This window comes from Elaeis guineensis, chromosome 4 (assembly GCF_000442705.2).
Source record: "Elaeis guineensis isolate ETL-2024a chromosome 4, EG11, whole genome shotgun sequence".
Taxonomy (NCBI): Eukaryota; Viridiplantae; Streptophyta; class Magnoliopsida; order Arecales; family Arecaceae; genus Elaeis; species Elaeis guineensis.
In genome coordinates, this window is record NC_025996.2 from 35,042,108 (window position 1) to 35,055,253 (window position 13,146).

At 40.6% G+C, this 13,146-nt stretch overlaps 1 protein-coding gene across 1 annotated transcript in view; it reads left to right on the forward strand.

Moving 5' to 3' along the window:
- The first annotated feature begins 562 nt into the window (after positions 1-562).
- LOC109505726 (receptor-like protein EIX1) overlaps positions 563-13,146 on the forward strand; it is a 31,549-nt gene continuing 18,965 nt past the window's right edge. The window contains exon 1 of the mRNA XM_073256088.1: positions 563-811. Coding sequence (XP_073112189.1) covers positions 563-811 — 249 coding nt within the window. The remainder of the gene's footprint in view (positions 812-13,146) is intronic.

A 13,146-nucleotide genomic window follows, 5' to 3' on the forward strand; every position in this document is an offset into this window, starting at 1 on the left:
TCAAGCAAAGCAATAATAAGACCAACGTCCATCTTATACGACCAATCTGATATACTCCATAAAATCCAAGATATCGTAAATAATCCAGCACTCTATGTGGGATGTTCTCTGTCCTCCAGAAGTCAGCATCGGATCGTCGTAGACGAAAGTGTCTGGGCTCCTGCAATAAAATATAATAATTAGATAATGTATATGACTTTTCAAAAAAAAATTTAAATAGTAAATAGGATTGGAATGCTTACGCCGCCATCTAAAATAGTCTATGATCGATGGTGCTCCTGCAATGTAAGAATACTGCTGTCTCGAGGACCGGGATACCATGGATCATAAGCCATAATACGCTAATGAATCTAAAATAATGATATTATCACAAGTATATTAAAAAATAAGAAATATGATAGCCATTCATTTTATGAGAAATATATTTTAAACACAATATTGTCACACAATACAATTTAAACACAAAATTCAGTTCATCATGAGGCCACCGTCGGGGGCCGCCGCGGGGCCCACCGCTGGGGGCCACCGCGGGGCCGCCGGGCCCCAACGGTGATGGGCCCCCATGGGGCCCGTCATTGGAGGGCCATCGGGGCCCACTGCCGGGGCCTGCCACCGCGGCCCGTCGTCGGGGCCTGTCGCGGATCGAAATAGAAGGAAGCTGCAGGGTCGCATGAGCCCACCACCGGAGGGCCGCCACGGGAAGGGGAGGAAGAGAAGGGGGGGCTGGCCAAGGGAAGGGGAGAGCCGGGGCCCATCGCGGGGGGCCACCTTCGGGGCCCGTCGGCCCGCCGCCAGCCCTCTATCGCCGGCGGCCAAAGAAAAAGAGGGAGAGAGAGAGAGGAAGAGGGAGAGAAGAGGGAGAGGGAGAGAAGGGGAGGGTCGGGGCCCACCGCGTGGGGCCACCGCTGGGGCGCGCGGGCCCGCCACCGGCCGTCTGTCGCTGGCAGCCAAGGAAAAAGAGGGAGAGAGAGAGAGGAAGAGGGAGAGAAGAGGGAGAGAGAGAGAGAGGAAGAGGGAGAGAAGAGGGGGCCGGCCAAGGGAAGGGGAGGGCTAGGGCCTGCCGCAGAGGGCCGCCACGGCGTGCGGGCCCGCCGTCGGCCATCTGTCACCGGCAGCCAAGGAAAAAGAGAGAGAGAGAGGAAGAGGGAGAGAAGAGGGAGAGAGAGGTAGAGGGGGAGAAGAGTGGGCCGGCCAAGGAAAGGGGAGGGCCGGGGCCCGTCGCGGGGGGCCGCCATCGGGGCGCGTGGGCCCGCCAGCGGCCCTCTATCGCCGGCGAACAAGGAAAAAGAGGGAGAGAGAGAGAGGAAGAGGGAGAGAGAGAAAAAGAGGAAAGAGAGAGGAGGGAGCTCACCGCCGTTGGGAGATCGCCGCCGTGCCGTCGGAGAGGAGAAAATGCCGGAGAAGAGGGAGAGAGGTTTTTTTTTTTTTGGATTTTATGATTCAAAAACACCAAAAGGAATGGCGAAAATGCCATTCCCTTTGGCATTTTCTTTCAATTTTTTTCTTTTTTTATTATATTTTTTTCTTTTTTTAAATTTTTTTAGTTATTTTTATGTGATTTTTTAATAAATAAAATTAATTTAAAATGGGGATAGTAATTTGAAATGATAATTTTTTATTTGAATTAAAGTTAATTTTTTTTAATTTATAATTATAATTTTTATTTTTTTACCATTTTTTCTCTTTTTATTTACTTCTTTTATGGTAATTAAAATTTTTATAATTTAAAATTTTAATTTTAATTTTCTCCCATTTTTACCCTTTTTGGTATTTTTTTAGGTATTTTTTTCCTTTGTTTGGAATACTTTTTAAAAAATTAAATTTAAATTAATTTAGTAATTTGAAATGATATTTTTTATTTGAATAATAATTATAATTTTTATTTTTTAAAATTAAAAATATAATTTTTATTTTTGAATTAGAATTACAATTTCTATTTTTCTTTAATTCAATTCTTTTCCTTTTTTTATGGTGTTTTTTATTTTTTTACATCAATTTTTTTTTCCAGATATTTTTTTAAAAATAATTTAAAATGGAGAAAGCAATTTGAAATGATATTTTTATTTGAATTAAAGTTAAAATTTTTATTTTTTTTAAAATTTCAATTTATAATTTATAATTTTTTCACATTTTCTCCCTTTTTTTCACTTTTTTTATGGCATTTTTTCTTTTATTTTTTAAATTCAAATTAAAATTTTAATTTTTTTTGTAATTTAAAATTTTAATTTTAATTTTTTCCCATTTTTATCATTTTTTTCTATTTTTATGAAATTTTTTTATGTATTTTTTCATTTGTTTGAAATATTTTTTAAATAAATTAATTTGAAATGGGGAAAGTAATTTGAAATGATGTTTTCTATTTTAATTAAAATTAAAAATTTTATTTCTTTTAAATTTAAAATTATAATTTTTTATTTTTTTCCTATTTTTTAAATTTTTAACTTTTTTATGGCATTTTTTATTTTTTTTAACATCTTTTTTTAAAAATATTAATTTGAAATGGGAAAAATAATTTGAAATGATATTTTTTATTTGAATTAAAATTAAAATTTTTATTTTTTTTAAATTTAAATTTAAAATTTTTATTTTTTTCTCATTTTTTTCTTCTTTTTTCTTTTTTATGTTATTTTTTATTTTTTAAATTTTTTAAGATTTTTTTAGATATTTTTTTTAAAAATTAATTTTAAATAGAGAAAATAATCTAAAATTATCTTTTTTATTTGAATTAAATTTAATTTTTTTTTAAACTCATTCAAAATTATAATTTTTATTTTTTTCTCATTTTTTTCTTTTTTATGATATTTTTTTAAAAAAATTAATTTGAAAAGGAGATTGTAATTTGAAATGATGATTTTTATTTGAATTAAAATTAAAATTTTTTATTTTCTTAAAATTTATAATTATAATTTCTATTTCTTTTCAATTTTTTATGATATTTTTAATTTTTTTTTACAACAATTTTTTCAGATATTTTGTTAAAAAGATAATTTAAAATGGGGATACTAATTTGAAATGATAATTTTTATTTTTATCAAAATTATAATTTTTATTTTTTTTATAAAATTAAATTTATAATTTTTATTTTTTTTCATTTTATTCTATTTTTTCTCCTTTTTTGAGAGAAAAATTAAAATCGCCAAATAATATGGTATTTTTTAAAACACCATTTGGAATGGCGTTTTAAAAAATGCCATTTGATTTGGCAGTTTTAAATTTTTTTTTTGGCGTCGTCTACGTGAAAAATAGTGAAAAAAGTAGGTGACGTGGTGATGATAAAATGCTATTCAAAATAGTGTTTCATCCCTTTTACATCGATCCGATAAATAAGTTAAAAATTAAATTATTTTTATAAATATTTTTTTAAAAATTAATTAGGTAAAGCACTCATGTTTTCATTCCTTTTACAGGTCAAAGTGCAAGTCGTTGACAAATGGTGCTTCTCATTCTCTCTTTCTTCGTTCTGCTTCCATTAGCGGGAGTCCTTTGAAAAAAAAAAATCTATTACAAAAATTTTAGTTTACTTTAACTATACTTCTAAATCTATGAGATCAGAAACACGGCACGCCAAGAAGCCCTCTCAGGATTATTGGCCCCAGTAATCTCACCAGACGATTTCTATCCCCTTCTTTACCCCTCCTTACTTGAACAGTTGAAATAAATTGGTCTAACAACAAAGGCAGAAAACAAATCCTGAAATAGCAATCATTTTTGTTTTAAAAAAAATTCACTGTTGATTAGAATAAAATGACAATTTGAAACTCAGTTCAAGGAAAAATTTATATGCATACAGTAGTATGACTTGATAATAAAGGGTACTGGATTGATTTACTTTCTATTTGGTAAGAAGGATGGACTGAAAGAAGGATGAATGGAAGAGAAGATGGATGAAAAATAGATGAAGGAGAGGACGGATGGAGGAGAGGATGGATGGATGAGGAAAGGATAGATGAAAAAATAGATGGAGAAGAGGACGGATGGAAAATCCATCCATCCGCTCATGTGTTTGGTGAAACATAGAAGAATGGATGAAAATATTTTTTTTCTCTATTTGATATAGGAGGAATTAGAAAAAGGATAGATAATATTTATATAACATTTTTATTAAACTATTCTTTGATAAAAATATTATTATTATCAATCTATAATATTTATTTATACTAAAGAAGTAAACTATATATAGACTTACAATCTTTATAATATATAATTACATAAAAAATTATATAAATATTTAATTTAATACATAATTTTATAAATTAATTATTTATAAATTAATTATATAAATAATTAATTAATTTATAATTTAATTTAAATAATTAATTAATATTATATAAAAAGTTAATTATAAAATAGTAAATATTAATCAAGAAATAGAAGGTAATTTAATTATTTAATTATAATTATGAAAGTTATATATTAAAATTTAAATAATGACTAATAAAATTTAATAGTATATGATTAATAGTATATATAAAAATATATATAAATAATATGAATGAAAAAATGAAGAAGTATTATAATTTTATCAAAAAAAATAATGAGAGATAATTTTGTCAATATAAAAATTCATCTTTCAATGTTCCATCCATCTTTTCTTCATCCTCTCAATTTGAGAGAATACAAATTAGTGGGTCAGAATGAATGGACAACCTTCTATTTTTTATTTTTTTATTTTATAATTTTTTGAATCAAATGATGAACTGAGATTATCTATTTTTTTAATTTTATTCATTAATTTTCTCATGATCTCAACTAAATATAAGATAAGAATCAAAATTTTTATTTTTTTTTTAGTCACGAAAGCGAGAAAAAAAAAAACATTCACCAAGTGGCAGCATTGCCGCTGGACCCCAGCTCTTCGTGGAAAGTTCACCAATATCTCCACAGCCAGCATGGTGCAAGCTTCATCCGTGTCATGTGGGCCACCATTCCACACGTCATTTACTGTAGAAAGCTCACCAATTGCTGGTGCGCTATCAACTTTGACTTATAAGAGAATAAAATAGCAATACGGGGGGCACGGAATTCTTGCGCTTTTCAGAGAACGTGGTTAGGATTGACTATTTTTGACACCATATAAAATAGTTTTAAAAAATATAGACACAGATTAGACTTATAAGAATTCAGATTGAAAATGATTGATTACAATCCACAAAATTTATGCGGATTCGTGGATCAATTCATGAATCCGAATCCAATCCATCTAATTTATTTAATATTTTTATAAAAAAATTAAAAAATAAAATTATATTTGAAAAGTTTTAAGGTAACATAGTGTTTGTTATGTTTTTAAAAAAAACATATATAATTTTAATATTGTGTAACCACTATTTATGCCTTTCATAATTATATCAGTATAGATGAATAAATTTTTCATGTTATTTTATTGTCAGTTGTATACTTATATTATTATATTATTTATATTATTATTAAATTTATTGAAATAGATATTTTTTAATAATTTTATAATCATATTGTTGGTGCAGAATTCCGCCGATACCGGAGAAGCTGGAGTTGAGGGGATCGCGGCCGCCGTCAGGACCTGCAAAGAAAGTCTAAAGCGGAGTTGGGGGTGCTCCGACAAGACCCTCCGATGCTCAAGTCAGTACTCTGCCTCAACAGAAATGGAGCACTTGAATGGAATTTTAGCAGAGTTTCGAGATAGAGTTTAGAGTTTAGAGGAGAACGTATCTGGGGGGTCTCTTTTATAGATGGGAGAGCGTAACCGATTGACAGTGACGTCCGTAACTGCCTGGTAGTGGGCCGTTCGGGGCCACATGAAATTTGTTACGGAGAGTAGAGTGGTGTCTATTGTCGCGACTTGCCAGAGAGTGGTGGGACCACGTGGCGTTTGTTATAGAGAGTGGAGTAGTGTCCGTTGTCGCGACTTGCCAGAGAGTGGTGGGACCACGTGGCGTTTGTTACAGAGAGTGGAGTGGTGTTCGTTGTCGCGGCTTGTCGGGGAGTTCGGGCCGGACGGCTGAAGCTCGGTTGGGATGTCTGGTGGAGCGGAATAGCTCTCTGTCTCAGCAATCTAAGAGAAGGTCGGATGTCTCTGAGGTTGCTGATGGGTTAACTGTGGTTGGGTGCTGTTGGTGCTGCAAACGAAAGTCATCTGCTGGAGAAGCCCGAACGAAAACTTTCTATTGGAGAAATCCGGCTGGAGTCCGATTGCTAGAGAAGTCCGTTTGGAATTTGTCTAATGTAGAAGCTTGTCTGAAGACTGTCCGCTGGAGAGGTTCGGTTGCATGAGAAATCCGACAGAAGGTCGACCGATAGCGAAATTCGGAAGGCATTGTGGAGGTTCATCTGGAATCCATCCACTGTAGAAGTTCGGACGGAGTCCGGTTCTTGTAGGAATTCGAAAGGAGGTCGCTTACTGTAGAAGCTTGGATGGAGATCGGTTGCCATGGAAGTCCGGATGGAGACCGCTCATTGTAGAAGCTCGGATGAAGTCTGCTTGCAATAGAAGTTCGGAGTAGAAATCCGACTGCTGGAGCCCGTCCATTGTAGAAGTTTGTCTGGAATCCATCCGCTGCAGAAGTTCGGACGGAGTCCGGTTCTTGTAGGAGCTCGGATGAAATTCGGAAGGCGGTCGACCACCGTAGAAATTTGGATGGAGTTTGGCTACTGTAGAAGTCCTGCTGCTGGAGAAGCTCGGACATTGACGAAGTCCGGAAGAAGCTCGGAGTATAGTCGATCGTGACAGGAGGAAGTCTGGAAGAGATTCGTAGAGTAGTCGATCACTGTAGAAAATCGACTGATAATGAAGCCCAGAGAGTATTTGAAGCGGTCCGATAGATGAATGAAGGAGCTCATTATTGGAGAAGTCCGGATGGCACGATAGGAGTTCGTCCGTTGGAGGAATCTGGAGGACACTGTGGAAGGTCGACTGCTGGAGGAGTCCGGATGGTACTGTGGAAGCTCGGACGGCCGGGAGAGTTCAGAAAGACGCCACACAAGGTTGGAAGCCGGAAGAGTCCTGGGAGGGTTGGCCTCTTACGAACTTTGGCTGGGGTTATTTTATACCCAACACTAGTCTCCCTACTTCCGAGTTTGGATTTCGAATGAAGGAAGTACAGAGAAATTTTCATAGCCAAAGTTGCCCCTCTCAATTTTTATACTCAGTTGTTTCTAGATATTTTGGCGTTTGGCGCGCCAGTGCTGGAGTCTTTTCAAATCGAGGCGATCCGAAAAGATTTTTTCAGAATTTTTGTTGGAGTGTTGCTCCAGGTACGGTGCAATAATGATTCTGTCAGTCGTCAGCCGTCTGCCATGACGAGTGGGACACGCGGTGGTTGTAGATCGGCCAAAGGAGATCTGCAATCATTATTGCGCCGGACCTTGTTGTCTATTTAAACCCATCCCCCTCCTTCAGGGATTTCACTTTGCCTGAGATTTTTCTTCGGTCCCCTCTTCTTCTCCGAGAGCTTCGTCCTCCTCCAGCATCCCTCTCGACCTTAGGCGCCCTTCAGGTTATCCTCCATCGCCCTCGCTGCCCTTCTGCATCTCTCGGACCAGCCTAGGTTAGTTCTGGAACCCTTCTTTTTCTTGTTGTTCTTTCATTTTTCCTCCTTTGCATTCTGCCCGTTCGATTTTTCCACGAGCGCTTGTTTTTTATTTTTTCTATTTTTTTTAAGATTTTTTGGGATTTTCACTTGATTCAAAATGTCCTCCAATACTTCCTCCTCTAGCAGTTCTAGAAGTTCGTCCATTCCAGCACCCCAAAATCCTAGTTCTGTAGATGGACCTCGTCCGGTCTTTGTACCAGACACCATTCCTAGCTCTCTAACTTCGGACGAACTCTCGCTGATTAAGATTCAGTACGGGATTCCTCCGGAGTATGAGCTTGAGCTTTCCGGGCCAACTGACCAGGCTAGCGCCTCTCCCCCTGGCCGCTTCTGCTTATACTAGGAAGCTTTCCGCATCGGGCTTCGACTTCCACTTCTACTTTTTGTTGTTACTCTTTTTCGCTTTTTAAATATTTCTCTAGTTTCTGTAGCGCCGAACTCCTTTAGGTTTCTGATAGGATTTCTTTCTCTCTATCGTTTAGCTAAAGTCCGGCCGACTCTTTCCTTGTTTAGAAATTTCTATACCTTCAAGCGTCATCCTTCAGCAAAGGACTGATGGTACTTCTTCTCCCAGTTCGGTAGAAAGGGATTGCTGAAAGGTGCCCCCTCTTCTATCCACAACTGGAAGGAGAAGTACTTCTACGTCTGATGCCCGACCCTGATGCTGGGGTTGCCCCCCTGGGGCTCCCTGAGGGACTCCGTCCGCCGGGCTTCTATTCTGGGAAAGGATGACCTTGAAGCCTTCAATAAACTTAAGGCTTATCTAGCTCCTCTCCTCTCTGACCTTTTGAAGGAGCAACTTTTATTTAATGTCGGCTTGAACCCTCTCAATCCTGCCGGTATTTATTTATTTTTTTCTTTCTCAAGTCATTCGCTGCTTCCTCTTTCTCTTATTCTTTTTCTAAGCTGTGTCGATTTTCTTTCATTGCAGATATGGATGCAGACGTGGTTCGGATGCTAGCCAAGGGTCTCAAGGCCCACAAGAGGAAGGGCGCCGCAACTTCTGGGTCGGCGAAGAAAGCGAGGGTAGGGGAGACGAGTTCGGCCGTGCCTGCCCAGGCGGCCATTGCCATTGATGCCCCCTCCGACATCGAGCCTGCAGTCCCCCGAGCTTCTTCAAGAAGCCCCCCGGTCGAGGTTTCCGCTCCAAAGTCTCGTCCCGAGGAGGTGCCGGGGGCCGAAAGGAGGAGAAGGAAGAAGACGGTGGTCCGCAAGATCCGCAGCAGCAGGGCTGCCATCGAAAGGTCCACCGGCTCCAAAGAGGATCCGGGGGAGAATTCCTTCAACAACAGGGATTTAATAAAAAGGTTGGTCGATGGGTGCGTCTTGCCCGAGATCGTCCACAGGATCGTCCATGCTGATCCTGAATAGCGGGTCTGGGACTCTCTGGGGTCCTTTTTTGAGGTAGGCCGATTTACTTTTTTCTTTCTTTCGCTTCTTTACTTAGCTTATCCTTTAGCTTTCATATTGACTTCCTGGCTGTTCTTGTAGATTGGACACTAGCTCATCGCCAACATCGAGGCGATGAATAATGCCAAGAAGGAAGCAGCCCAGGCGGAGGAAGGTCGCCAAGCTGAAGCTACCCGTCTCAAGGAGAAGGTCGCCGAAGTTACGAGTCTCCAAGAGGCGCTGCAGAAGGAGGAACAAATCTCGGCAGATCTGAAGGCCACCCTGGAGGAGGAAAGAAAGAAGGCAGAGGCTGAGGTCTTCAAGCTGAAGGAGCAGATCCTGACTCTAGTCTCAGAGGCACGGGCCCAAGCAGTGGAGGAGTTCAAGACCTCCTCCGAGATGAGGGATCTGAACATCCAGTTCGATCAGGCCGCCTTCATCAAAGGCTTCGAGCTTTGTCAGGAGAAGGTGGTCGGAAAGTTTCTCGAACTCGACCTCGACTTCCTGGATGAAGCGTCCGACGATGAAGTCGGACCTTCCGAAGCCGCTGTCGGTCTCCCTCCAGTCGGGACCTCTTCGACTGCCGCAGCTGCCGCGACCGACCTTCCGGGGGTGTCGAGCTCCTCCACTTCTGCTCTAGAGGTTCGAAACCTCTAATTTTGTACTTTTTCTTTGTTGTGATTTTTTCTCTTTCTCTTGTACTTAAGAACTATTTAATCAATAAAATCAGATTCTTCTTTACAGAGAGCTCCTTTTTCTTACTCTACTTCTTTTTCTTCTCTTTTTTATTTTTTGCACTGATTTGCATTGTGACGCTCTTATTTTCCGATAATAGTGCCCTGTCGAAGCTCTTCTCCTACCGCAGGGGATCCTTTGAAGTCCATGATCCGAGATCTGAGAAGAAAAGTTCGTCACCTAACAAAAAAATCAAAGAAGATGGATGACGAACTTCACAGATTGAGGAAGAGCCATTCGGAAGCCACCGCGGAGGTTAATCACCTTCGGAACCTCCACAAAAAGGACTTCATGGACTACACCCGGAAGAAGGCCGACTTTATGAAGGAGCTTGAAGAACTCCAGAAATGCGCCAGCTACCGATCTTGGACTCAGGCTTCCAAGATCAGATCCCTCGAGGTCGAGCTGGTAGCCGCACGGGAGAAGATCGGTCAATTGAAAGGGAGCCGTCCTGGCTTACAACTCAGGCCGACCATGATCGAGACTGGTCGAAGAAATTCTCTGACCTCCAGAAGCAGCTACAGGATGTCGAGGTAAATTACAACGCCTACTGAGTCAGCTAGTGTGGACAAGTAGACGACTACAAAGGAGGCTCAAGATGGCGACCGATGAGGTTGCTTGCCTTCAGAAGCAGTTGTTCGAAAGAGCCCAGGCCGTTTCGGTTCCAGGCTCCGACGAGCTCCGCTCCTTGAGGGGGACCATGGAAGAACTGTCCGTGGCCCTTGGACAGGAGAAGGCCGAATTGCAGCGGCTGAAAATTCAGCTGGCCTATGAGCAACAGGCGATCAAGGATGCCAAATGGAGTCTGAAGTTCTGAGGAAGAGGCTTCGAGAATCGAAGGGCGAAAGCCGGCGGTTTCACCAAATGTATCGGAGATGCTGTTAAGAAAGAAGGAACTGGAAGAAGAAGTTGAGAGTTAAAGCAATCCCTGACAATGGCTGGAATCGAGAGTTCGAAGTCAGAAGAAGTCGAGCTTCTTTAGACTTTTTTACCTTTTGTTCCATGTATTCTTTTCTTTTCTTGTTGTTTCTTTTTTTTTTTTTGGCCTTCAAAGGCTTTTGTAATGCATTCTTTACTAATGAAATAAAATAAAATTTTCTCATCACCTTGTATACTATTGCTCTGAGTTGTCATTTACCAAGCTTCTCTTGTCTTTTGTCTTGTTCGATATCGACGTTGTCTGAAGGTTCCTGATCATCGCCGTGTTGATTCGCCCTTTTTGTTCATGACCGAAGATCTTTTCGAGGCCATTCAAGTTTGACACTTTCTCTCGGTGTTCGAGCTTGGGGTCCGAACTTCTCATTACTTTGAGGAAGTCTATTTTCTTCTGCTAGTGTTGGGTTCTCCCTTAGAGACTGAGGATCTTTGACAAGAGTTTTCTTCCTCATTGAGATGAGGTCCTTTGTGTCTTAGATGTAGTTCATTTTTTTTTATCTCTGGTGTAGCTCATCGCTTTCCCTTTTTCTCTCCCCTTTTCTTTATGTTTAGGCGAGGATTTTTCCTCTGCTTCTAACGGGTTGTAGGGGTGTAGAGGAGCTGCTGAGGGGGCTTTTCTCCTCATCCGATCTTAAATGACCAGATCTTCGTTTGTGTCAGAATGAGATTCTCCTCCTATTTCTGACACAATCAATTTCAGCTCATGTTAGGATGAGGTTTTCCTCCTGTTCCTAACAGGGCTGTGGGGCACATAAGGGTCATTGCGAGGGCCTCTCCCCCCATCCGATCTCTTAATAATCGGATCTTCGACTTGGCTCATGTTAGGATGAAGTTCTCCTCCTGTTCCTAACATGACTGTGGGGGTGCATAAGGGCCGTTGCAAGGGCCTCTTTCTCCATCCAGTCTCTAAATAACCGGGCCTTCGACCTTGCTCATGTTAGGACGAGGTTCTCCTCCTGTTCCTAACATGACTGTGGGGACGCATAAAGGCCGTTGCAAGGGTCTCTCCCCCCATCTGATCTCTAAATAATCGGACCTTTGACCTTGCTCATGTTAGGATGAGGTTCTCCTCCTGTTCCTATAATGGTATGGGGGTGCATAAGGGCCGTTGCAAGGGCCTCTTCCCCCATCCGGTCTCTAAATAATCGGACCTTCATTTGTGTCGGGATAAGATTCTCCTCTTGTTCCTGACACGCTTAATTTCGATTGTCTGAAGGAGCTACTCCCTGTCGTTATAAGCTCATGCCAAAAGAAAAGACATGCGAATATGAAACTTTTATTTAAGTCAAAGTTATCGATAATACATTCATAAATTTTTCGAATTTCATGGTTGTGGAAGGTCTGCTCCTCTGAGCTCTTTAGATAGTATATTTCGGGCCGGACTACCTCCCTGACTTCATACAGGCCTTCCCAGTTCGGGGCAAGTTTTTCTTGGTTCTGAGTTTGTGAAACAGCAGCTCGCCGAAGTACTAAGTCTCCCACTCTGAAGGTTTGCTCTTGACCTGGGAGTTGTAGTAGTGGGCTGCTTTCTGCTTATAGGCTGCCATCCGAACTTGAACTGTCTCCCGCTTTTCTTCCAACAAGTCGAGGTTGGCCTTGAGATCCTGTGAGTTGCACTGCTCGTCGATATCATGATTCGCGCCGACGGAAGCTTGAGTTCAATCGGGATAACGACTTCTGTTCCAAAGGCTAAGGCAAAGGGGTCTCCCCCGTGGGTAGTCTTTGGGTAGTTCGGTATGCCCATAATACATGATAAAGCACGTCTGTTCAAGTTTCCTTTGCTTTTTCAAGTCTCACCTTGATTTCTTGCAACAGAGTCCTGTTAGTCATCTTAGCTTCACCGTTTGCCCGCGGATGGGCTACTGACGTGAAGTTATGGGAGATGTTTAAGTCCTCACAAAATTCGACAAATCTTGCTCCAGCAAATTGTCATCCATTATCAGTAATGAGTGTTCTGGATAAGCCGAACCTACAAACGATTGACTTCCAGATGAAGTCCTGCACTTTAGCTTCTGTGATTTTCGTCAAAGGTTCGGCTTCGACCCACTTAGTGAAGTAGTCAATTGCCACTAGGAGGAACTTTCACTGCCCGGATGCCATGAAAAAAGGTCCAAGGATATCCATCCCCCATTGTGCAAACGACCATGGGGCACTCAAGGGTGTAAGTTCGGAGGCGGGCTGTCTTTGGATATTCGCATATCTCTGACACCGATCATACTTTCTGACATATTCAATAGAGTCGTGGTACATTGTAGGCCAGTAATAACCTTATCGGAGCAGTTTGTAGGATAAAGATATGACCCCTAGGTGACTTCCGCAGACTCCTTTATGTACCTCCCACAAGGCAAAGTCGGCTTCAGAAGGTCGGAGATATTTCAGGAGGGACAAAGAGTACGACCTCTTGTACAGCTTGCCCTCATAAAGGATATACCGGGAGGCCTGATTTCTAAGCTTCCGAGCTTCTTTTGCATGAGGAAGAACCGTCTTTGAGGTATGCAACCAGTGGTCAATCCAGTTG